Here is a 26135-nt window from a genome sequence, read left to right on the forward strand (position 1 = left end):
CTCCAAATCTGTTGAATCTCTTCATCGTTTTTCTTAAATTTCATACACAAACTTTATTTAATGTGTCAAAGTAAAAACACACTGAAAGCCCGGTTAGAACTGTGTTTGGCATCAGCAAAAATATTTCTAGCCACTTTCCCTGCCTTTAACACGTTCGTTTTCCTTCCGCCTTTATTTTATCACAAAAAAATGAAAAAAAAAATCACTACTTTTTAGTGTATTCAAATATGTTATCAATCAATTCAACATGGAAAAAATTGCAAATTACTAAATATTTTAAAACCAATTAAACCAAGTAAAAGGACGATACATATTTACCAAATTTTTTGCTACCAAAAGTTATCGGCGTGCAAAATCGATGGCAAAAAATGAGACATAACTCGCTGAAAAAAATTGAAAATTACTGAATATTTTAAAAACCAATTAAACCAAGTGAAAAATGATATATATGTACCAAAAATTTTTGCTACCAAAAAAGTTATGGGCATGGAAAATCGTTGGCAAAAAAATGAGACATCACTCATAAGCATCTTCGTCGCGGATCTTACTTTTGGTGCGGCATCTTCAGGTGGTGATTGAGGGGGTGCGGGCCTGGATTTTGGGGTGCTCCCAGTGGTCACGTGGAAAGTCGCTATCACACCGTTGGCGCGGGAAAGAGCCATAGCGGAAGGAAAAGGGCCTTCTCCGTTGAGACGCCGACAGGCGCTGACGCGGTTGTTGAAGGAAGAGAAAGCGAAGGAGGCAGCGAAAATTTCGGGTTCATTTAATTTTCATCGATTCTGAAAAGAAGAGAAATAAAGAAAAAAGAAAGAGAAGTTCCTTCTTTCTGGCGAACGCGCTGCTTCGTCTTCCCCTCTCTCTTACTGCGGTTGTTATTTCTCGTTGGTTGGGAGAGGAGGAAGGAAGGTGGGGAGGAAGAGGGAGACAGGGCAGCTGCGTTGGGGCGGAGTTGCGATCTGGTGCTTAGTCTCAAGGGACGGGAATTGGGAAGGGAAGAGGATGAACGGATGGGATTGGATCAAGGGGGCATCTTCGTCGTCGATGTCTTCCGTGCCGAGCATGGCGAGGTCGAGGACCTCTTCGCACATCACCGATCGGCAGCCTTCGTCGCGGACAGTCCGGCTTGGGAGGGTCCAGCCGCAGGCCCCCGGTCATCGGACCATTTACTGCAATGACCGAGAGGCTAATCTGCCCGTCAGGTTTAAGGTAGTTTTCTATCTGTACTTTGGCTGCTCTTGATCGTTTTCTCTTTCAATTGTCTATTCTTTCGTTTCTTTGTGGTGTGATCATTTCGAGCAACTTTATTAACTTTCTTATCGACCAACTAATATAGTCTTGGGAGATTTTCTGATGTTCTCGTGTTGGGCGTATGAGATTTGGGCTGGACACTTGTCTTTGGATATGCTTAAGGCCTTTAGTTCGACGAACTAGGGTTTGAATTATGGTTTGCACATTTGAGTTGGAATTTTAAAACATAGTGCTCATAGGTGGTTATCTGCGCGGCCGATAATGCGTATCTTCTCAACTTGACGAAACCCGAGGATGAGGGAAGCAGCTGATACCAAGACGAAGATGCACTCGCAACCCTAATGGTCACAAAAATAATTCTGGAATCAAAGTCGGATCCCTTAGGGCTGGACTTTAATTCCTGGAAAAATGTTTACACTTTTTCGAATTTTAATCCGTGAACAGTACCTTTCTGAGCACATCGAGTTTGATACCTCAAAATTATATTTTTCGAATTATAGTCCATAATTATAATTCTGGAACATATGGAAGGGGAAAACTATTCTTCCATCCAAATTTTTTGCTTTTTTGGGATAATGATTCGTGGAAATCTTTTCTGGTGATGATGGCAGAACACTGAAATTTTAAAATGTTTTTGACCGTGGCTAGCAGTTACGTAACATACACAAATCAGTTTATAGAGCAGCTATTTACTCAACAAAAAATTTTTGCAGCAGGATGCTTTACATACTACTGTATGCTTTGGATAGTTGAGAAATTAAGGAGAGGAGCAATACGGTGACAATAATAATAAGTTCAACAAATTTGACAAGCACAAACATTTTTCTTTTATGTAAATAAATAAAAAATTAGACCACTAATTATTGAGTATGAGTCATGCTTCAAAATTTCAAAGTAACTACAAAATAGCTTTGAAAGATCCAATTAATTTAAGAAAGAAAATAGGTGATAGAGGACATGTGGTAAGCAGCTGCCTCAACTCCCTGTAATTGTTTATTTGTTGAAATTACTGTACTTAACATTTAAGCTGTAGAACTGAATGAGGCACACAAGTAAAATCAACAAACCTTACATGCCAAATTTCTTGGAAATACATGGCTTCAAATATGGAACAAGCTAAATGCAGAAGATTGAAGAAAATTACAATGAAATAATGACAGGCAGAGGGAGAGAGTACAGACCTTCTCCATGGCTGTAGTGTCATCGTTATGTCTTAAGCAGAAGGCCAGGTCAAGGCAATATAAAAGGTCTGGATTCTTCAGGCAGGGTGTAGAGGCAATATAGTACCGACCTTCCTATTCCCTATGAGAGTGCAAAGCTCAAGGCATTTAAGATGACTGATTTCTTTACAAACAACATCACTGGTCTCATCACTTTTTTGAGGAAAGATGACTTATTGCGGGAAGATAGAGGAGGAAACCGACGATGTGATGAGGACCCGACTAGGGATCCCTTGCAGGACCATTGCTTAACCCTGTTGAGAGTGCAGCGGTTGGATTGGAAGGCCACTATGACCTGGTCAAGAGGTTTATTATGAAGACTTTTCTTGGAAACTCGTGCTATTGTGGGTTAAGGAAACAACCCGTTCAAGGAGAGGTTGGTTGAGAGGTTATTGGTAGCCGTGTTACTGGGAGAGCCTTCTAGCACAAGATGCCAGTTCAGAGGAGCTTCATTCCTTTTGGTGTGGAGAGCTCATGCGTGTGAGGTGCCTGCTGAAGACTAGTGAGGCTGGCATTTGGACTGGCCGTCAGTCTATGCAATTTGATAAAGAAAAAGCAAATGACATCGCTAGAAATGGAGAGCCATGCTGTAGAAAAGGAAAAACTCGATAAGTAAATTCTTATTCCAAGCATGGCCCAAAATGAGTGTGCTACACGGCTTAAATAGAAAAGCAACTAAGCGAGAAAAAACAAAGTTGGAAAGACAATTCAAAATTAAAATAAAGCAATTAGCATCTTCATCCTCCCCTTGAATTGCCGACCTTTTAGAAAGGAAAGGAATATTTTCTCTGCACGAAATGGGGAGTTGGTTGTGGTGTATATTTCTCTCTCCTTCCAATTAGAATGGCTTAATTGGTGGACGTTTCCTTTTTACCTCAGTTGTTTAAGTTCTTCATCATTATCTATATTTTTTTTCTTTATCTTCTATTTCCGTATGACTTGTGAAACTCCCACCATAGTCCTTTCTTAGCATAAGACAAAATTCAATAATGAATTTTATCTTTTTCAAGCTCCATAAAATTAAATGACGGAGATGACCACCCTTTGTGCATGCCCTAAGGGCCTCTTGTGGCTTGCGAATTTCTTCATGAAACCTTTCTCAAGCATGCTTTCCTTCTTGAAAAGTAAAAAATGACGAATAAAGTGCTGCACTATATGGGTTGGCTTTATTGGTGTTAGAAAACAATTTGAGATCTATATCCTTTTGAGATCCATTTTTAAGTTTGGATCCATTTCAATTGATTCAAATGGATTCAAACCATCACACTTGGGAATGGGTTCCGGATCCAAGAGTTGTGGAGCACTTTGAATGAAGGTCTGACCTAAGGAATTTTAGGTTTTGACACTTGGCTGGCCATGGCTGGGCCAAGGTGTGCGGATGATTGCGGATTAGATGGGTTCGCATCACAATGTTACCTAATGATGTGAAGAAAACAAGCTAAGGACGTAGATGGTGGCACCATAACTGTGTAGCTGCTGCGTGAAGAAGAAGACATGCCTTAACAAGACGAGAAGGAGAGGAGAAATGTTCACGTCGCCCTAACTGGCAAGAAAATAATTTAAAATATTTGGACCCCTCCAGGTCAGATTTTTCCAGAATGATTATTATGGAACGGGGGGTCTATTTTGGAATTTTCATTTAGAGGGTGATAGCCAGGGCTCATCTTTTGAAATCTCAGATTAACATCTGCATGTAGTAGTGGAATCCATGTGCATCAAGTGGGCTCTTAGGGTAAGGCGATCACTTCTAGTTTTCTAGTATAATTTGCACACAGAAATAATGTTCCAGTAACAAAATCCCTTGTGAGTCACACATGATACAAAAAAAGGCATAACTTTTCTTCAACCACTCTTATGCACACAATGCCAATGGGAAATATCAGATTGGCCTTTGGAAAATTGGAACTATATAACTGATAAACTGATTTCAGGAGACGGGCTAGAAGTCATTTTGGCAGCGCATTTTGCATAAGATTGGTTGGGATTTATGGCAAGGAAAACCTAGACATAGTCTAGACAAAACCATAATGTTACTTTGTTACCAAATTAAATTTAAGGGATGGTGGAAGAGACAAGTCGAGGGCAAGAACCAGGCAGAGGAGTGAAGGAGATTGGAAGGAATGATGGAGGGGATGAGAGCCATCCTTTCTCCACCTGCTGCCTGCTGCCTGTATGTTTTCATAAACAGAACAGACAACTGCTGATTATTCATCTCATTAAGATGGGCATAGATGAAGTGGGATGAGTAAACCTTTGTTCTAACTATAGAATATAGTTATATTAGGAAATGTCGTGATAGTGGTGTTTCTGACTTATATGTTGGCCATATCATTTTGACCATACTCATCTTAGAATTTAGACTATCATAATTGTCTCTGCACTGCCATTCTTATTTTGAATATGTTATAAACGGTCTTAAGGAACTAGTGTTCATCTTGTCTATAGCACTTGGCACTTGTCATATTTTGCTTTTTCTTTGTTTTCTTTTGCCTTGGTTGTTTTGCAATTATTCCGTTTGAATGAGTCACATATACCTTAGCTTTTCAGGGCAACTCTATATCAACCACAAAATATAACATCGTAACCTTCCTTCCTAAAGGTCTTTTTGAGCAGGTATGTGGTCATTGTATGCAGATTCTATTTTTTCTTTTCCCTAATGACTTTACCACTTTGATTATAAATGTTCATTTCTTCAGTTGACCCCTCTGTGGATGTTCTCTTTTGGTCAACTAACAGTTTAGGCGGGTGGCAAATTTGTACTTCTTGATGATATCTATACTATCTACCACACCAATTAGGTAAATACTTTTGTCAGATCCTGTTTCTGTACCCCTTCATTGGTATCTCTCTAAATTTTTGTAGTTATAATCTGGTAGTGCTCATGTCATGCATATCAAATATGAGGCTACAAGCGTTGTTTCATATATGTTTCAGAACAGGTATTTCATGTACATCATTTTTCTGAACGTTCATTGTCATATGCAGCCCTGTGCATCCTATTACAAATGTGGTCCCTCTCAGTCTTGTGCTGTTTGTTTCGCTTGTCAAGGAGGCATTCGAGGACTGGGTGAGTGGAAATTTTTGTCTTTATCATGCAATATGATTCTCTATGTATATTTAAATTTCTTTTGTTTGTATCTGTTGCCACTATTTGGGCATGCCCCTGAAAGCAATGCTACTCTGTTTGTCATCTGTTTCTCTCTGTTTTTCTATACACACATCAATACTTGTTTGCAGGATATTGTGGTGCATTTTTAGGAAAGGAAAGGAAAGGGATTTATGTATTTATTTATTTTTTGGGTGGTGTGGGTGGTGGGGGAGGGAGGCTGGTGAGGGGAAAATGGTTACTGTGTTCTTCAGAGCCCCTTTTTTCCATCAGGCTTCAAGTACAACCCTTCTAGAAAAAAGTAGCAGGGGTTGTTCACTTGATCTAGTTCATCAAATCTGTTTGTCATTGACTCATCAGTTATTTACCCAACAGCATACTTTGGTCGCATTGGTTGAACAAAAAACTTTAGATTTATATGACTCAATTATAGTGCAATTCTGAGCCATTGGTTCTTCACCTCTTTAGAAAGTGTATATGAACTCATGAAGCATGTTTTCCAGTAAGTTGCCAATTGGACATTAAGGTACCTGGATTTTTGCAGGCCTTAGTAAGAGTTGAGGAATTTCACATGCATACAAAAGCATAGAGACAAACATATACCTTGTTATGCTGAATTTTATCTTAACCTGTAGTCTCCTTTGTTTCTGCTGATTTCAGAAACGGCTGAATAACGACAAAGTGATAAATAGCAGTCCTGTTGATGTATTGGTGGAACAAAAGTGGGTTTCTATACCTTGGAGGAAGCTGCAGGTTGGAGATATTGTTAGGGTAAGTATTTCATTGTTTATTTCCATGCAGTCAATATCTGTAGTGAATGATTCATTTTTGCAAACATGGTTGTTGCCTTTGGTTTTCGATGTCGGTTACTAAATATTATTGTTCTCTGTGATAACCATAACCTGAACATAGCACTCAAGTCTTCCTCTGTATAGTATATATTATATAATGTCTTCTGACTTCTGAGATGATTGTAACCACTTGATTATGCATTATTGCTCCAAGCAAATACCTTTTTGTTTGAACTTTCAACCAATTTTTCTGCACATTATCACATGATTCCTGCTTCTGTAATTCTAGTCCATTTCCCATTTCTGCCTTGCTGGTCATTGTGGTTTTCTTTGCTGCTCTATAAACTATGTCCTACAATGTCAATATTTATGCGTCCAGTAAAGTTTGGAGTGGGAGGCCTTCTTTTTGACATGTTTCTTTGTTAGATGTTATAAAATTAAAATCTCAGGATTGGTTGCCAATAACATTTGGGTTTCCTCAGGTGTTTTTTCTCAGTAATAGTTTTTGTTGGGAACATATATGAAATTTTAGAAGTTTAGAAAAAGTTAAAGGATTAAAATGGAGATATATTTGTTACTGCTGATATTTAGAACTGTTTTGATATTTTTCCAATATTATTGCTCAAGAATGACAGTAATTTTTTGTCAATATGTCAACATGCCAGTGAAACTTGATTATCTATCTCAAACTTCGAGGGGAAAACTGGAAAAAAAAAAAGAAAAACTTTCTAGCTTTTTGCCATGCATTTTGCATAATTCTGGCATATTTATACTTGAGTTCACTCTTCACTGCCTCATATTAGTTGTCTGCCTCTGTGCTAAAATGTGAGTATATTGCAGGTTAAGCAGGATGGATTTTTCCCTGCAGATTTGTTGTTTCTTGCTAGCACAAACGCAGATGGTGTCTGCTATATTGAGGTTCTTTGCCTTTACCTGCTTTCTTAAAAACTCCTGTCCTAAGAAATAACTATGTTGAGCAAGTCGTGACAGATGGTTATTATCAATGTGACTGAATATAATCTTTGGCATTAGACTGCAAATCTTGATGGTGAGACAAATTTGAAGATAAGAAAAGCACTTGAAAGAACATGGGACTATGTGCTCCCAGAGAGAGCTGCTGAATTTAAAGGTAACATCGACTGTAGGATTATAGTTTATCATGCTACTCCTGTTATCACAGATTTCTTACTCTGGGTTGTAGACATTACTCTTATTTGCTAGTGCTGAAGCCATCTGAGATATGATCAAGATATATTCATGTAACTGCAAATAGATGGATTCGCTTATTTCCATTTAGGCTATATACGGAAATGTCAGTTTTATCTAAATTCTGTGTCTGCATCCACTAAAGGAGGCTGTACTTGCAAATGGAATTTTAGAAACCTCAGACTCCATGTAGTAGTACTATTTGAAATTATGATAATTGTACCACAACATTCATGCTATTTCCTTTTGGGATACAGAGTCTGAGGGCCACCAAAATATAACTTGTGTTAAGGATTTCTCTGGTTGAAAATAGCTTACATTGCTACATGTAATAAATCTGTTAATATGAGAATGCACTCTTCTTGGTCATGGGAAAAAAAAACTTTTAGTCTATTGGAGAATGCTTGTAATTCTAATTTTATGGGCTTTGGTGTTGAGAAAATCAAAATTTTCTCTATTTTTAGCGAGATAGTAATAGTAGTAAAGTATGGATGTCCTTGACCTGATATATACTATCTTGTCTGGTCCTAAGTTCCAAACTGTAGATGATGTCCTACAGCCTATATGGCATGAGCAATGAAATATGTATTGACGATATGACACTTTGCATTGGGTCTTGGAGAGCAGGGGATGTTTGAGTTACTGCCTGTTTAAGTCATTAAATATAAATAAATAAGAATAAATGCTTAAAAGGAGATTGAAAGAAAGGGAATGATGCGTGTACTATTCCATCTTCAATTTCTTGCCTAACCAAAATGGATTCAAGGAGGGGCAGCACCTATGCCCCTTTTCCTTCTCTTGTAGAAAAGTAAGAACCTATTCTTTTTGTCAAACACAAAAAAAGAGGTGTGAACCATTAAGAACTGTTCAAAGAGTGTTACTATCAGTGTCCAGAGCCATCAACCATTTCAGTTCACGCTTATAGAAGTGTATTTGTTGCTATTCCATGGGGAATCATTTGTTTGGTTGCATTCTACTAGGATTACTACCAATCCATAGGTATGTTATGTAGAATTTGGATTGCCAGCAGGGTCAAAGTTGGCATATGGTGGTTCCTGGTTGGAGCCTCTGAAGTGGTCACATTGCAGTCTGCAAATAAATGCCATGGCTGATGAGATGAGGTGGCCTTTGTAAGGGTGTAAAGCTGATGGTTTAAGTTAAGGTGTAAGCCTTGTGAATGGAGTCCACTTGTTGTAATTGATAGTACGACTGAATCAAATAGAAAGAAATTGATAATGTGACTCACATAAGCTACTAGGCTTTAGAAAAAACAAATTAGTAATATAGTGACATTATAGTTTAAGAAATTCAACTCATTTAGAGAACTTACAGGTAGCAGATATAGTTTTTTCTGGAATTGTCGGTCATTGTTGTCGACTATAATCTGATAGCCTTCATTTAAAGCAATGTTAGCTTCTTGGGGGTCATAATAAATGTTTGGTTAAAAGTTAAGTCCTTAAAATGCCATTGCTGCAAGCAATTCTTTAGGGTGCATTTGAGGCTCATAATGTGCAGACATCGTGGTTGTTAATTGGTAGGCAAGTTTATTACTCTCAAAGGACATCATTAACATAGTCAATCTGCGAGATTAGCAACCCTTGCTGGATGCAAGGAAGGATCTCCTTTCATGAACCTATTCACAAAAAGAAGAGGAAGAAATGTTTTAACTCTATCTAATCTGCATAACAAATGATGTTAATATTCTCCATAATATCTATGATCATTTATCCTTGTAAGGCAGCTCCTCTTTGGTCTGTAGATTTGCTTAGTAGATTACATTAATGATATCTTAGTGGGTAGAGGTGATATGCTCAATCTGTATGCAAGTAATCAAAATAATGCTTTTAGGACAATGCTGACATTAGTTTTGTAGTTTTGTCCAGGCATGCCAATCCATAGCTTCTGTTAGTTATGTGATAGTGAAAGTTAGCCAAAGATACATTTTTGCAATCTACAGAAAGGTTTTTTTTCTGTGACAAGTTGACGGGGGTTTTCCATACGATATGGTTCTTCAGCTGTTTGTCATGCATGGTTGGTGTACAGCCTCTTGCTTGGGAAGTTTCCTGTATTTGCGTACCTCTAGATGGCTGGTTTAATTTAATCACTTAATTCACTTTGGATATGCTCTTTCTCTAATTCAACAATATCTATTGAGCCAACTTGTTGAACAGTGGGGTGACCTGTATTCTTTTTCTATGTGGCAGAAATGGCCATAAATATGTTAATGTGAAGATATGAAAACTATATGATTTTTCTTTGACTAGTGGAAGTTTGTTTTTCCTTTTGTTGTTTTAGGTGAAATACAATGTGAACAGCCCAACAATTCACTGTACACATTTACTGGCAACCTTATCATGGAGAAGCAAACCTTGCCACTTACTCCAAATCAAGTTCTTTTGAGAGTCAGTATCACCATATTTTAAAATTTTGAACGCAAAATGGTGCATCAAGAGTTGTTAGTAGATTGTTGTTTTTACTGTCAGATTGTGCCCCTAATGTTATGTTTTTATAATAGCCTGAGCATAATCTGATTCCAGCAATGCAACACAATATTTTACAAATTATTTGTTCTATACTGGTTCATTGTGCCGAGTTCTAATATTATTTTTTATCATTATTTTTCAATCTTTAGTATTATTTGGATCTTTTATTTCACAGCTTCATTTTGTGTTTTGCCTCATGGTTGTTCTAATATGTTGGCCTGCCCCAATTGATTCGTCACGGCATTGATGATGTGCATTGGTTATTTCAATTTTAACTGTTATCTGCTGTTTGTATCTTGTTCACATTAGAGAGTCTTAAAATCACCATGAAATTGCCTGCTGTAACACTTTATTTCAGTACCTAGAGGTAGGTGAGGAGTAGGAGTGTGCAAGCTGTGACTTGTGAGTGGTGATGTACATTATAAATATTGGCATAAAAGCCATGTTATGACTAGATGCACTTTTCCCTTTTTCCTTATCCTTCTATCTGATTATGAATATTTGGAATCGGTTGATGATTAGTATACTTTTGTTCATCTTATGCTTGTTTCTCTTGTCAGCATCATTCCATAATTTCACTCTTTGTAGTGCTCCTGCATTATCTTGTTTCTCTGTATGTGAATGCTGCCTTGCCCTAGCTTTGAGCTTTGAACTGATTCTCAATAAGTGGTAGCATCTATTCTCTTCATTGCGCTGCTGCAGGGCTGCAGCCTTAGGAACACCGAGTACATAGTAGGAGCAGTTATCTTCACTGGACATGAGACAAAGGTGTAGTGTTTTTTTTATCAGTATTGAGTCTTGATGTTGGTTTACTTTGTTGATATCCATACGGTTATGTGGATTTTCCTTGCCTGAGCAATAAAATCCAGTATCACAGATATCGTAGTATTTTCGAAAATATCGCGATGTTAACGTGACAAATAAGAAAAACGAATAAAAGGGAAAAAATCGCGATATTTTGAAAAACATGGAGAAAATATATTTATCGCATTATTATCACATTGGTTTCGCAATTTTTCCTAGTTTTTCATTTTTCTATTTTTTAGCATTGATATCATCGAGTCATCATGGATTTACATTTAAACTTAAACTAAATTATTTTTCATCATTTTATCGTCATTAAAACATTCCTTTTAACACTTTTATCTAGTTTTATTTATGTTTTCCTATTAGTTTGTGATTTATTTTATTTATACTTGATGTTTTTTTATTTTGTAAAGTTTTTTTTTAGTTTTCTGAGATTTTCCAAAAAAGAAAAAATAACTTTGCTGAAAAATACCTGAGAAAAGTTTTGCGGTTAAAAACCCAAGAACGATATTTATGACAATATCAAAATCTAATTGATGTAAATGGATTTTTTTGCAGGTGATGATGAACACTATGAATGTTCCTTCAAAAAGGAGTACCTTGGAAAGAAAGCTTGACAAACTCATATTAACACTTTTTGGTGCTCTTTTTTCTATGTGCTTAATTGGAGCGATTGGCAGGTAAATCACTTGCCTAGTAAATAAATGCCTTTTGATTTTCTTTTAATTATTGGATATGTTTTTTCAAACAAATAAACTGAATACCATTATGGGCTTTAAAATTTCCTTGTTCATGAATAATGATCTTACTTTTGGCAGCGTGTGTGGCAATGCTGAGTTTTTTTTGCTTTGTCTACATTTTCATGTCTATATAATCTTACAAATTTGAAATTATTTTCTTCCCTTATCCTATACTCCAAGTAGTTATTATTATAAATGTTTTGATAATTAGGCCATACCATGTGATGATGGTTTCATGACATCTCAAAATTTGCAGCGGTGTTTTTATCAGCCGTAAATATTATTATTTAGGTCTTCATGTGGATGTGGAGAAGCAGTTTAATCCCAGCAATAGATTTGTGGTATGGTTCTGCACGTTCTGCTTGCTATGCTGATTTCTGTAGCTAGGTTTTTGCATTGTGGCTTTTTCTTCTTATTCTTCATGTCTACAAGCATAAATATCTTCCATTGGTTCTGCAGGTTGCCATTCTTACGATGTTTACTCTTATTACATTATATTCCACCATAATTCCAATTTCTCTTTACGTGTCAATTGAGGTAAAAATGTGTTGGTTTCAAATATTTGTCAATTGTGGGAAGCTCCAGCTAGGGTGCAACTGGATGCATAACCAACATGATTACATATGCAGATGATCAAATTCATTCAGTGCACTCAATTTATCAATAAGGATCTGCACATGTATCACGTTGCAACTGATACGCCAGCATTGGCACGAACCTCCAATTTGAATGAGGAGCTTGGACAGGTATCTTTAGTAAAATACACTTTCCCCTGTTCTCACTTCATCAACGGAAGATATTATTCTAGTTACTTAAAATCAGACAAATTACTGTCTTCCAACATGATAAGCTGAAAATTTGTGGTGTTAAAGGTTCTTGTTAATGCCAGATTCAAACAAGGTGTTGCTCTGGTCAGTTTAACTTAGCACAATTAGGATCTGATTTTACACGTAAGCTGATGTGTTAGCAGTAACTGTAAATGGTACAGAAATCTGGTTATTCATCTCCATTACCAAGCAACTCTTTCTCCATTTGTGGTCTCAGGTAGATCTCTAGGACAAGGCTCAATATGCATTTTCCATTTCTTATAGGTCAGAATTTTGGACATGCAGAATCCCAAGCTTTTGTCTGGCTAGAATTGGGGAAAGAACCCTGCTTTCGCTGGGTAAGTTAAGTGAACATATATGTGGCTTGAATAAACTCTTTCCTGATAAGAGTTACTAGAAGCTTTATTGGTGGAAAATCATGTTCCCTCAAGAAGCCTGCTTTGGGAGTGGAATTTTCCTGCTGCCTAAACACTAAGAGATCATGTTCCTGCTGTGCTTCCTCTATGTCTTCCTCATACTTTTTCTTGCTTCTTAGGCTTTCCTTTCATTTCTTCTTATGTTTCTTAGGCTTCATTTTGTTTCATCTTATTTCTCCATGCTTCTTTTTCTCATGTTCTTAGCATGCTTTTCCTAAATTGGTATAACAAATCCTAAGTTTAAGTTCTTTCTTGATAGAGAATTTCGATTTTGGTTTTTTTTCTTGATATAAAAATCTTATTATTTCATTTATTTTTATTCTTTACTACTAGTGAACTCTTAATTTTTTATCTTATAGAGGGTAAACTTTTGCGCTAAATTGGCTACATTATGCTCAGGCTGATGCTATATTAATAATTATTGACAACGAAAACAATTCCATGAAACTTGAGAAACTAAAGGAGTGCAGACTTTCTGGGTTTCCAGTCTAATATTCTTTTAAGCTTTTATTTCCTGCTATGATGCTCTTCTCTTGTCCTTAATCTGGGCAGGTGGAATATATATTTTCTGACAAGACAGGGACCTTGACAAGAAACTTGATGGAGTTCTTCAAATGCTCCATTGGTGGGGAAATGTATGGTATGGGAGTTACTGAAATTGAGAGAGGGGCGGCTCAAAGAAGTGGCCATCAAATTGATGAGGTGCGCTAGTAAATGTTTTGATCACTTACGTTTGATGTTTTTACCAAGTTTAATATAATTTCATTCAGTTTGTTTATTATCTTTTAGGTGAAAAGATCGCCTACTGCAGTTCATGAAAAGGGTTTCAATTTTGATGATCCAAGGCTTATGCGTGGTGCATGGAGAAATGAGCAAGACCCTGAGACCTGCAAGGTCTTCTTTTTTACTTTATTAAATGATATTAAACTACCTGCAATTCTGTGGTGGATAATGGTCTGGTGCCTATGATTCTTTGTGTTGATCCTTATGACGTGATCAGTCAATACACCAGAGCACATAACATATGATCCTTAATTTGGACACCTTTTCAAATGAAGCTCTATATTTTTCAGTTTTGATGGTTTGTCTTTTTCCTTTCTTTGCCGTCTTTAATTTGTTGTCCAAAGTTGAAATAGTATATTTCTTGCTTATTTTGCTCTAATTGTTAAGACACAAAGGGTTGACTGGGCTAGTTCTAGCATAAATGAATATCAAGATCTTGCAGTTGGGAAGCCTATTATTATATGCAGTTCAAGCCTGGCCCATGAGTTAAAGTTGGCTGAATGGAACCCAACTCACACAGAAACATGTATGTGCACCAGAAGGGAAATACTTGTTTAATAGTTGTATGCTTGTTTTGATTTTATCACTGTTTATTTTTCTGGTTTTAAATTGTCCATTTGTTCAAGTCAATTATATATGATAAACTTCTTTTCACTTCTTTGCTTCTCAATGTTTTCCTATTCAAATAACTGGAGATTGTGTTAAAGAAGGCAAAGAAGAAGGTGATCGGAGATCCCCATAAGTTTACAGAAAGTCTGTAGTGTAGAAGTCCTAGCTGACAACTCTTATTATTTTTGTTGGAGTCTCATGACATGCATTTAGCATTTGACTTTTCCATCTGACTTTTCCATGTTCAAAGTTTTCTTAAGTGAGGCACACACACTTGTCATTTTATTGCTTTGCCTACCGTATGACATGGATGCAGCACTTGTTTGCTGCAGCTGCAGCTGCAGCTGCATTGAAGTGACGTCGATGTTGGTGTAGTTTGATGATGCGGTCTAACCCACCAGCCCTAGGGGCTAGGGTTCTAGGTTGATTCTATTACACGCTTGTGAATAAGTACAAGAATTGCATGTCTGGACAAACCCTGGAGCAAAAATAAGTTAGTATAGAAGAATCCCCATCCAACTGAGCTATCTTTCTCCTCTCCTTACAAGGAAGTCATTTGCAGCAATTTGGTGGATTTGTTAGGTTCTAGTGTAGTGCATAATGGTACCACATGTAGAAACCACAAGGAATCAAGAAGAGAAAGATTGAGAAAGAGGCTAAGAAATATTAATTTGGCTTTGGCCCGGACAAGGTGCAACTTGGCTAAGGGATGTGCCACACTTGTTTGCCACGCACAGGTCTCGACTCTAAAGGGCAGTCCCCAAGGGTAAAACCCCTGAACTGGGTCACAAAAGCCCTAACTAGGCCTAGGGGCAAGGTCGCATGATGATGGGGATTAAGTCGATACGATCCCTAAGCTAAAGATGGAAAAAAAATGCTTTATGGCTAGGTTGGAGGGAAGAATCACTAATGAACTTCGGTCAGGGCAAGATTGGCCCACATGTGAGGGCTGCACAAGACCACGACTAACACGTTGTAGGGGGAGCATTGTGGCAGGGAAGGGAAAGACTAAAAAGGGAGCCAAGTGCAAGCACAAGAACAGGCCTGCCGATCAAGACAAGGCTCTTGGCTGAGGTGAAAGGCCTCACACGAGGGCCATGTTGCTACTGTTGAGCTCGCGAGTCATTTGACAATGGGTAAGGGGTGTTACGCGAAGCATCATGCGACTAAGGGCGGTTGGCCCGACCGACTATCAAATCCACTTGTAGAGGTTGGTATCAGTTGCAAGAAGCCTCTTGGTCATGATGAGGCCTTAGGTCGAGTTCAAGTGTATTGAGGGGTTAGATTCTCAAATAACATGGGGCATTGCATGAGCGGCATAGGAACGAAAGCACCACAATCATTCAACATATGTGGGGGCTAAGGGAGATAAGCATTATGAGAGCATGAGGTTTTGAGACTATCATGTAGGGGTTGTTGATGGAGGAGGCAGTGCTTACCATCGCTTGGGACTATGTGAGCAATTGAGTCCATGTGGGTGGCTGCCCAGCTGGTGTTAGGCAGGGCTGATAATTCATACGGTGATCGACTTCGATGCATCAAAGGTCAAAGACATAGGAGTAGTTGCCTGGTGTGTAGCATGCATCAAAGCTGGATATGGACTCCATTAGTAGGCTGACAACACTCAGCCAAACGGCAGTGTGTGACTACTCGACAACAGTGACCTGTGCAACTGAGGGGAACACTAGCGGTCGAGCGTGTTGCAGCGATCGCATTGTTGATGATGGCCATTGACATGAAGGTGTGGGGCTCACCTTCTCTGAGAGTGGCTGTAGTGGTCTCTAATGTGGCTTACAATGATTCGTTACACAGTAGTGTCAATGTGTGTGGCGTGATGAGGGTGCTTGACAAAGGCTCACAATGCGAATGAAGGAGGTGCTAGTGGTCGAGCATGTTACAGTGGTCGCATTGTTGGTGATGACCATCAATATGACAATGCTAGGGTCACCTTTGGCTGGAGGGACCACAATGGTTTTGATTGGACTGACAAGGATCAACTGCCGGGCAGTGTTGATGTGTGCAACTTTTACGAGGTTCTGTGGTTATTGCATGCTATGTAGGCTGAATAGACAAAGTTTTGTGCCTGCCGATGGGGCATAGCCGCATAGGCATTGGTTTTTGATGAGGTCTATTGTAGCCTATGGGAATCAGCTGTAAGGCCAAGTTTCCATCGGAAATAAGGCCTTTTGCTTGGTGTGGAGAGCCCAGCAACAGGTTGTAACCAAGGGTGACACAGTCCATCGACTTGGGCCTGGACATGCTGGAGTGTATCATCCATCCATTGGAATGTGTAGGGAGGATGTAGAACATGGATATCCATCTCTGTTGAGTTCGAGTCGGGATCATGTCCTCTGCTTGTGGATGTGGATAGGACAAGGGGTTAACTCAAGTTTGACTCAAGCTCTTGAACTGAGCTAGTTTTTTTAGCACCTGACACGAAGATAAGGGTGCATGAAAAGTTAAGCCTTAGTGTATGCGTCGCTTGGGTGTAGCAAGTTACATAAAGGACATACTTGGCTATGGGAGAACAGGAGGCAACAACACCATGGCAAGGCTTTGGACCCCTTACCTACAACAATACACACACACACAAAGAGGGAGGGAAAGAGTTTCATTAATGTCTTTTGTTAAACTTGCCTTTTCGCTATGTTCGAAAGCCTTTTTACCTATGTCACATGGGTGCTAGTATGAGTACGGATGCGGGTGCTGGTGCAGTGAGAGGTATATAGTGTTATATGTTTATACTTTTTAGGTGATAATCAAGTTTCACTCGAAGGAAATAAAATAATTTTTTTTCTAAAGATTGTTAGATCCATTAAAAAAGTTGACCAGATGTTGTCATCCTTTGTAGAGTATATGTGCGTGTGTGTGTGTGTGTGAAAGAGAGAGAAAGAGATAGAGGAGAAAAAGGAGAGGGAAAGTAAAAAGGGTGGGGGCAATCAATAGCACCCGGCTTGCTATTGGTATATAAGAAACTTCTAGATTTTTTTTTTTCAATGTTTTATTTTTTTGAAACATTTCTTCATAGTCTTGGAACATTATCCAATTTTAGAGTTGTTTTCTCAAACCCATCAGTTATTCAGTGCCGATCCTACATGCAGGAATTCTTCAGATGCCTAGCAATTTGTCATACTGTACTACCAGAAGGTGATGAATCCCCTGAGAAGATCACGTACCAAGCTGCATCTCCAGATGAGGCGGCCCTAGTAATTGCTGCAAAACACTTCGGTTTCTTCTTTTACAAGTATGCAGTTTACTTTGCTACCAGATCCCTAATATAACTCGATTACTCTGCATTTTATTATACAAGTTTTTATTTAATGATAGGAATTCCAAGTAAATTTATGCTTTTTATATGTGCCTTCTGAGTTAACCATTATGTTGATCATCTTCGCAAAAGCCCTTCACACGTTGTTCCCATTATATGAAATCTTCTGTGCACGTTCTGTATGGTTCAGTGCTTATCTAGTTATTGATGCCAATCTTGTTTCTTTACATTCTATTATTATCAAACATTATATGTTTCAAGTGTTGATGTAAAAATTATTATGTGTCTCGTGTGTGCAACTAAGTGGAAGTCCAAATCGACTTATTAATCGTCATCACAATGATCTTACAGAAGTTCACCAGTAGGTTTAATATTTCTTTCTTTGTTAAGGCTGAAATCTACAACAATTTCCCAGCCTTCATGTATGTACTCTATAATAAGATGTTGCGATCATGGATTCAATCAGTATCAGATCTGATCCCACAGTGCATTTTCATCTAATATGTATGGGCATGTATGTATGAGGGTATCTGTTTACTATCCTTTTTTATTGCAGGAGTTATGTCCATTGAGAATATCGTAACTCATATATGATCCACATTCAAAATAGTGACAAGTTAAGCTCCTGTGTCTGCATTTCCTTCTTCTCTATTGACAGATTCTTGTGTCTTTTTCTAAATCTGACATGATGTCAGAGCAAAATTAGATCAAGGACTTGCAATTGACTCCAAAAGATATGTCCATAGCATAGCCACAAATGTCGTTCTTGGGAAAATATCGGCAAGGTTTTTCTCGGGTTTTTTTTTTGGCAAAGCTCTTTTTCTTGTAAAAATCTTGGGAAAATCTAGGCAATTTTTTTAAAATAAAAAATCAAAAAATTATGTTAAAAAAAAAAAACAGAACTTGAAGGCGTAAAGCTTGCTGCTCCTCTATTGAATAGTAAAAAAGAATAGGACAGCAGGTGAGCCCCAAAGACCCCAAACCCAAGCCCCCAAAGACCCCAAACCCAAGCCCCAAAGGCCTGCTGCTGGACTGCAGATCTTCTTCCTCTTCAGGTCAGCAATGCCCAAGCCCCAAACCCTATCGTGGAGGGAAAAAGGGCTTAAAAGCCCTAATCCTCTTTTCCTTTTCTGTTTTTTCCATTAAAAAGAAGAAAATAGTTCAAAACTGCCTTGCTAAAACTTTTTCATTACAAAATTACCCCTTTTAAGAATGAAATGGAACACGTGCAGTTTAAAGTTTTAAAATTTTTCAAAAAATACGAACAATGCCCCTGTTTCACTGCAGCTTTGGACAGCTACTATTCGCAGAGTCAACAGAGAGTAGTTTCACGCGTTGACTCAGATCCAACCTCCGATAAAATCGCGATATATATATTTTTGGCGATATTTTGCCCTTTTTTCGTTTTCCTTGTTTTTATCATAAATATTGCGATATTTATGGCTATGGTCCATAGAGATGGCTATCTTCTTCAAGACAAGATATCTTCCTTAGTCAAGTCTTCCTGTTTTCTTCCTTTGTTACTCCACGAATCTGTCCTCTTAATCAAATCCAACCTCTGAGCTTGATATTTTCTGTTTGGGTCTCCACCAAAAGCATGTTTAGGAAAGTAGAAACAGCAAGACGATCATAGGATTCGAGAAGAAAAGAATGCACCGGAATCTGAGAAGGAAAAATAGATGCACAATCTCAAACTTGAGGCAGATGGCTGATCTCCAGGGCCACTCATTTGGAAGAAAACTATTTCAATGTCCAGAATTGTTCATGATGAGAAAAGAGAAGACAAGAGGGGATTTCCTCAACAGCAAGATGACAGCCTTTAACAATCTGGACGAACCCTAATCTCATAAAAGCCTTGCTCCCCACTGGTCGTCTTCAAACTCTTTAGGTTCTCATGCCCATTTGGGAAGATTTGTCTACAGATTTCATTGAAGAGCTACCATGCCCAAGGGGAAAGCTTGTCATCTTTGTGGTAGTGGATCTGGTAGCAAAGTACACACAATTCACAGCACCACATGCATTCTCAAGTATGTAGCCAAGGCATTTGAGGAGCAGCTCGGGAAATGACATGACATGCTGCGATCCATAGTAAGTGACTGTCACCATTATTCCTAAGCAATTTTTGACAAAGCTATGTTAAATTGCACTGAAACTAAATTTGAGTTAAGCATGGCATATCATCCCTAATCCGACAGCCTAATGGAGGGGTAAACCACGTGCTAGAAAGTAGAAACATGTGCTGTGTATTGCTGAGCTGCAGTCCCACAATTGCGTTGACTGTCTATCTTGGGCTGAGTTCACTTGCAACACAATGGGTGTATCCCAGTTTGAAGTGTTTCATGGCAGATCTCCCGTTGAGTATGCAGATTCCACCCCTAAATGCAGCTCTCAGATCATGTAGAGCTTCAGATGTTAAGCATAGATTAAGTGCTGGAGGTCATTATTGGACGGTTGGTAGCAGCTCAAAATTGTACGGTGCAGCAACACAATATACATCCACAGATAAATAATATGAGATTGAAGAGTGGGTCTATCCAAAGATTTTCCAGCAGGCAAGGTGCAATGTCAAACCGCTGGGGTGCATAAATGATCAACCACCTCGTGTTACATAGGTATGGGTACCGGTGCTGGTATGGGAATAGGCACTTACTATTTTCAAAAAACTAGGGTATGACCGTACACACACACTCACACATATCATAATCACAAATAACGTTTTGGAGTTTTAAACGGCGAGGTTTTTCTAGCTTTTTCTCGGGTATAATACGACGAGCTTGAAAAAAAGGGGAAAAAACGGAAAAAATACGGTAAATTTTTGAAAATTTAAAAAAACTAAAAATGGTGGAAAAATAAAATAAGCGAGATACTAATAACACGAACATCAAAAGATAAGTAGATTTGCAACAAATAAAAAATAGAAAAAAAACTGCTTGGCATTAAAAAAATGAAAAAAGTGAAAAAAAGCAAAAAAAATGTTAAAAACATGTTCATTTTCGTTTTTAACAATTTTTTTAAAAAAACGTGATTTTTTAAAGTTTTAAATGAAAATTTAATTTATCGCGTTTTTTTGAAAAAACACGTTTTTAAACAAAACAACACATTCATGATTCAAAATGTATAGATTATGAAGAAGAAACTAATGAACAAAGTATGAAAGTAACAAACAGACTAAAAAAAAAAAAGAAAACCCTAATTTTTGGACAAAAATGGACTTGGTCAACATTGTCCGAATCCAAAAAAGAAGGAATACGCTTCTGGGTACGTTAACCATACTTGGCACTGCTTTGACCGCACTCGAGATGTACCCATGAGTGTAACCATTCCCGTACCTCTATCTTACCCATATGTTTCAGGTGCTGCTCCATAAAAGTAGTACCCGTGGGACATACTCAACAGCGTACTCAAGTCTCTTCCAGATTCTTGAGAAAATTAGTAAGGTGGCCTATAAACCTCACGTCTTTCATGTGTTGTGGCTGAAACCCAGCCGACCAACCCCGTTCCACCCTACTTATATTGGTTCCTTCCCTCGATACTGTCCGACACTGCATTCCCATTTCTGCAACAGAAAACAGATCACCATTCTGGAACGCCTTTAAGTTTAACAAAATGGCTAATGGACTGGTGAGGGAGGGGCTCCAGAACCTACATGGGAAGACTCCTTTCAGCTGCAACAATATTTTCTGCATTTACATCTTGAGGATGAAGTGTTTATCAAAGGAAGGGGCAATTGATAGTCATGGGGGTTGTGGGAGATCAATGAAAATAATTGAGAGGACAAAATTAGGGTAATAATTCAGTGTTGCTCATACACTAGATGCTTGTAGTCACCTTGATACACATATATGCAGGTGAGCTAATACTGGAGACTTGGAGAAATTAATGAACTGATTTTCCACTGTTCTAAGGGGTTGACTCTAAATTGGTTAGCTGGGTGTGTGTTTTGAGTTTTCTCCTTGCAGGTGGCGGAAGGTAGCAGGAGTCTACCAGACTGTCACAATAAGTTTGTGGGTTGAGCGTATGATGAATGGCCTTATCGTTCAAGTTTACTTGAAACTCTTATTTATTTTATTGTCAGTCCTGTCTTGCTGTGGTTCGTTTGTTATTGCCTCTTTTTCAGCTCCAAATAGTAGCTAGAAAATGTTTGCCATTTTCACATGCATAATTGTCATCTATTTGAAGAATATCAGAAATCTTAATGCTATTGACAACTACAAATAACTTGTCTTATCCTTGGCTGGTAGAGTGGTGTTGCAAGCTTATGAGGTAAGGTTGGGAAGTCAAAAATGAACTGAAGTTATCTCCGCTCAACTCATTGAATGGAGGGCGGTTAAGGGAATGCACTTTGGTCCTTTGGCAATTGGCATAACTGCGTCATATATTGAAACTATTTCACATTGAACTTTGCAAATGGCAAATATTGCAGTTAACATAATGCTTTCCTGTACCTGACTCTGGTTCTACTAATTTTGTTTTATTTTCATTGTAATCTTGCATTAATTTCAATATTGTTCAACTGATCTCAGGCGTACTCCCACTATGGTTATGGTGCGTGAGTCACATGTGGAAAAAATGGGCAAGATTCAGGATGTTTCATATGAGATTTTGAATGTCCTAGAATTTAATAGGTTTGTGTTTCATGTTCTCTCTATGTTGAATCAACAATCATAGCTTCTTAATTTAACTGACTACTTCATTATTGAAATCAGCACAAGGAAGCGCCAATCTGTCATATGTCGTTATCCCAGTGGGAGGCTCGTATTATACTGCAAGGTTAAGTGTCAATTTCTTTTTTTCTGAATTTTTAAGTAGGTGATTCATCACTTGTACTTGAATCTTGACATGAAATGATTGGCAGGGTGCTGACACAGTTATTTATGAAAGGCTATCTGATGGTAATGGAAAGATAAAGAAAGTGACAAGAGAGCATCTGGAACAGTTTGGTTCTGCTGGTTTACGGACTCTCTGCCTTGCATATAAAGATTTAGATGTGGATTACTATGGTGCTTGGAATGAGAAATTCATCCAAGCTAAGTCTGCATTACGTGAACGTGAGAAGAAGTTAGATGAGGTCGGTTATCTTCTTTGTCCAACCTTTTTATTTGAACTTTCCATGTCATTGGATTGTGTTGCAGTTCATTACTTGAATGAAAGCAATATGTTCTGTTGTTCGTTCAGTGGGATGAAATAATTATTGTTGTTTTTTTTTAGAAATAGTGGCTCTAGGAAACCAGTGGGAAGAATGAAATATGACGTGAAGATGTAGCTGACTCAGATTTTTTTTTTAAATAAATTTTTGAGGGAATGCTGGTAAACATTTGCTGAAGTAAAACTGTAGATGCCAGACGGTCATATCAATGGAGATCTGGCTTGGATATATATATAATATCATATTCTTATTGTAAGGGTTCTTACAATTTATTTAATTATGTTTCTTTTTTTCTCAGGAAAACCTCAGGGAAGTCAATAAAATGTTATGAACTTGTGAATTTTCTAACATTTTTATTAGAAAAATGTTGGCAAACATTAAAAATTCAAAATGAACAAATATATACATACATACATACATACATACATACATTTTATATATATATGTATATATATATAATGTATGAATGTATGTATATATATATATATATATATTCTCTGAAAGGAGTCATAATACTATTTTTTTATGATATCAAAGTATTTTTGTCCAAAAATTCAAAATTATCATGGTACTTTCCTGATTTTACTGTTTGGTGCTATGTTAGTGATGTAATTTAATATGTTCAAAATGAACAAATATATACATACATACATACATACATACATACATACATTTTATATATATATGTATATATATATAATGTATGAATGTATGTATATATATATATATATATATATATATATATATATATATATATTCTCTGAAAGGAGTCATAATACTATTTTTTTATGATATCAAAGTATTTTTGTCCAAAAATTCAAAATTATCATGGTACTTTCCTGATTTTACTGTTTGGTGCTATGTTAGTGATGTAATTTAATATGTTCAAAATACCACTGCTATTGGTGGCTATGATATATATGAATGTGCATATGCTTGTTAAATATGTATAGTTCTTAGAATAGGATTGTCAATAAGTAGTCATTATGTTCACAACCAGTCCAAAGTGTCTTAGATAATCTGACCAAATCAAATGAATATTAAAAATTTACAGAAACAAAAAATTAAAGGCAAGATTGGCCTCAGGTAGAATGGTATTCAAAATTGGACTACAAAAGGCATGATTGTATTTACTGCATCATCATGGCTTTGTTCATGACTGAGGCTACATCCATGTCCAAATATTGATGGTGACAAGGCAGTCGTTTTCTGTTACTGATTTTGGCTACTCATTGAACATTGGGCTTGGTTGAAGCCTTAGTTGCTGTTATTGTTCTTGGGAAATATCTGATTGTTTCGGTAAAAAAACAGAGCTTGCCCATCTCCTTGACCATGAAAAGTCTCAAGTATGCTTGATTATGCTTGTGACTGGTTGTTGTATCTATTGCATGCAATAAGAGTCTCCATCCATTTCTCTCATCCATTTTCTTTATCTTTTCTGAAGGTATGCATGAAGAAATTATTATGTGCTTATTTATAAAAATCTGCTCCCATTCTATGAATACTAGGCATACTAAGAGGAGGTGGTAGGTCTGACTTTTTTACTCTTCAAGCATTGGCTTAATGTTTTTGTTTCCTCAATAATTTTGCTTCTTTAATAGAAGTTCCTAATTGGCAGGCTAAGATTGACGTTATCATTTTTATACTTGTTATAAAATTTTAGAAATAACCTTATGTTTACTTGTTTGGCAAACTTATGAAGGTATCTCTGACTTTTTATACTTTTTTTTTTTCTAAAAGTAATGTTCCCTATGTCACATGGGCACGGGTGCAGGTACGGACCATTTTCAAAAAACTTGGGTGCAGGGGTACGACCGTTCACACACACACACACACACACACACACACACACACACACACATATATATATATATATATATATATATATAATGTCAAAAAATTTCAAACTGAATAACATATTCACACACATATATATATATCAAAAAATTACAAACAGAATAACATGTTCATAAATCATGATCCACAGCAATATAAGAGGGAGATCGCCAAAGAGACTTAACCATGATGAGGAACAAAAACTAGAACTGCTAGACTGCAACAATCAAGCATGTAAAATCAGCATAGAACAAGGATTAGGAACTAAGAATCACCAAGTAATTTAAAAAAGCAAAAAAAGAAAAAAGAGAAAAAGAATGATAGACTCTTCGATGAGCTAGAATAAAACAAAAGAGGACAAAAGTGAAGAAATCAGGAAAGAAGGTCAAACAAAGAATCAGGAAAAAAAGTCAAACAGATTCCTCTGTCAAGGTTTCAGACAAAAACAAAAAGGAGGTCATCTAAGAAGAGGGAGTACCAATGGATTCATCAGAATCGTAAAGGAAAAAAAGGAATCATGAATACCGGCAATTGAGCACGAAGAAGCACCACACAACAAGAATGCCCAGATATAAAAAGAAAAAAAGATTGATGGGCTCTGGTGATTGAGAAAAACTAATCAACCAAGAATCAGGATTTCCATCGTAAAGACTTCAGACGAGATAAACAAAAGCCATCCCAGAGAGAGAGAGAGAGAGCATGGTTCCTCGACATCGGCATTTGGTCCACTGGCACTAGAGACGATGGAAGGCTTAGCGCATTGACAATGCACATGAGAAGATGATGAAAGCAAGCAAATACAAAGAAGATGATTGGCTCATCATTCGCCGCTTGCTGCCTGCCATTGCCGCTCGTTGTTCGTTTGCCTTCGTCGGTCTCTGTCAGTGAAGAATGAAGAGGAAGAACCATAGTTGATGAAAATATGTTTAAGGGTTTCGATAATTTTAACGTGAAAATTGTTAAAAATGTTAAAATGTAAAATACTTTAAAATCTAAAACCGAACCATTTTGGACTCGGTCAACTTTGATCGAGTCTGAAAAAGGTCGAATTCGACCCTGGGTACGTTGACCGTACCCGGTGTGGTCAACGCTGCACCCGGCGCTGCACCCGCACCCGTGCCGGTGTCATACCGGTACTGTGTGGGTACTCCTCCTTAAGAGGAGTACCCGTGTTACATAGGTCCTAGGATAAGTTTATTTCTATCCCAATAAGACGAAAGAGTAACTTCTCCACACAAACCCCCAACCAAACCATCCCCCCCAACCACCCACACACACACAACCAATGTCTCTTACAAGTTTCCATCTCTCTAAGATTCTCTTACAAGTTGCCATCTCTCTAAGATTAAGCAGGATAAAGACTAACCCCTTACGATGGCAGGACTCTTCCTATAAATTAAAATGAGAGATCAGTTATGACTTGAAATGCGAGACTAAGTAGAATATAATTCTTAAAAAATTTAAAATGTTATATAAAAAGTAAGCATTTGCTACTTTCTATACAATGTTATGTTTTTATTTTTTATTTTTCGTCCTCATTATCATGCAATGTTCCTCACCCATAAAGGCTTTAAAAGATGCCGGTTTTTAATTTTTCAGATTTGGTGGTAGTAGTACATTTCTTAATTAATTGTAAGTCGGAGTTTCAA

At 37.5% G+C, this 26135-nt stretch overlaps 1 protein-coding gene across 2 annotated transcripts in view; it reads left to right on the forward strand.

Moving 5' to 3' along the window:
• The first annotated feature begins 699 nt into the window (after positions 1 to 699).
• LOC116259859 (phospholipid-transporting ATPase 3) overlaps positions 700 to 26135 on the forward strand; it is a 33178-nt gene continuing 7742 nt past the window's right edge. Inside the window, exons 1-19 of one of the 2 annotated variants that reach the window (XM_031637820.2) lie at positions 700 to 1206; positions 5008 to 5081; positions 5205 to 5266; positions 5454 to 5535; positions 6235 to 6345; positions 7206 to 7283; positions 7398 to 7494; positions 9867 to 9973; positions 10757 to 10822; positions 11420 to 11541; positions 11858 to 11942; positions 12061 to 12138; positions 12231 to 12347; positions 13397 to 13546; positions 13634 to 13738; positions 17338 to 17480; positions 22028 to 22129; positions 22211 to 22274; positions 22360 to 22572. In XM_031637820.2, coding sequence (XP_031493680.1) covers positions 5235 to 5266; positions 5454 to 5535; positions 6235 to 6345; positions 7206 to 7283; positions 7398 to 7494; positions 9867 to 9973; positions 10757 to 10822; positions 11420 to 11541; positions 11858 to 11942; positions 12061 to 12138; positions 12231 to 12347; positions 13397 to 13546; positions 13634 to 13738; positions 17338 to 17480; positions 22028 to 22129; positions 22211 to 22274; positions 22360 to 22572 — 1752 coding nt within the window. In that variant the 5' untranslated portion in view covers positions 700 to 1206; positions 5008 to 5081; positions 5205 to 5234. The remainder of the gene's footprint in view (positions 1207 to 5007; positions 5082 to 5204; positions 5267 to 5453; positions 5536 to 6234; positions 6346 to 7205; positions 7284 to 7397; positions 7495 to 9866; positions 9974 to 10756; positions 10823 to 11419; positions 11542 to 11857; positions 11943 to 12060; positions 12139 to 12230; positions 12348 to 13396; positions 13547 to 13633; positions 13739 to 17337; positions 17481 to 22027; positions 22130 to 22210; positions 22275 to 22359; positions 22573 to 26135) is intronic. The other variant, XM_031637819.2, reaches the window with a different exon arrangement.

Source organism: Nymphaea colorata, chromosome 9 (genome assembly GCF_008831285.2).
Source record: "Nymphaea colorata isolate Beijing-Zhang1983 chromosome 9, ASM883128v2, whole genome shotgun sequence".
Classification (NCBI taxonomy): Eukaryota; Viridiplantae; Streptophyta; class Magnoliopsida; order Nymphaeales; family Nymphaeaceae; genus Nymphaea; species Nymphaea colorata.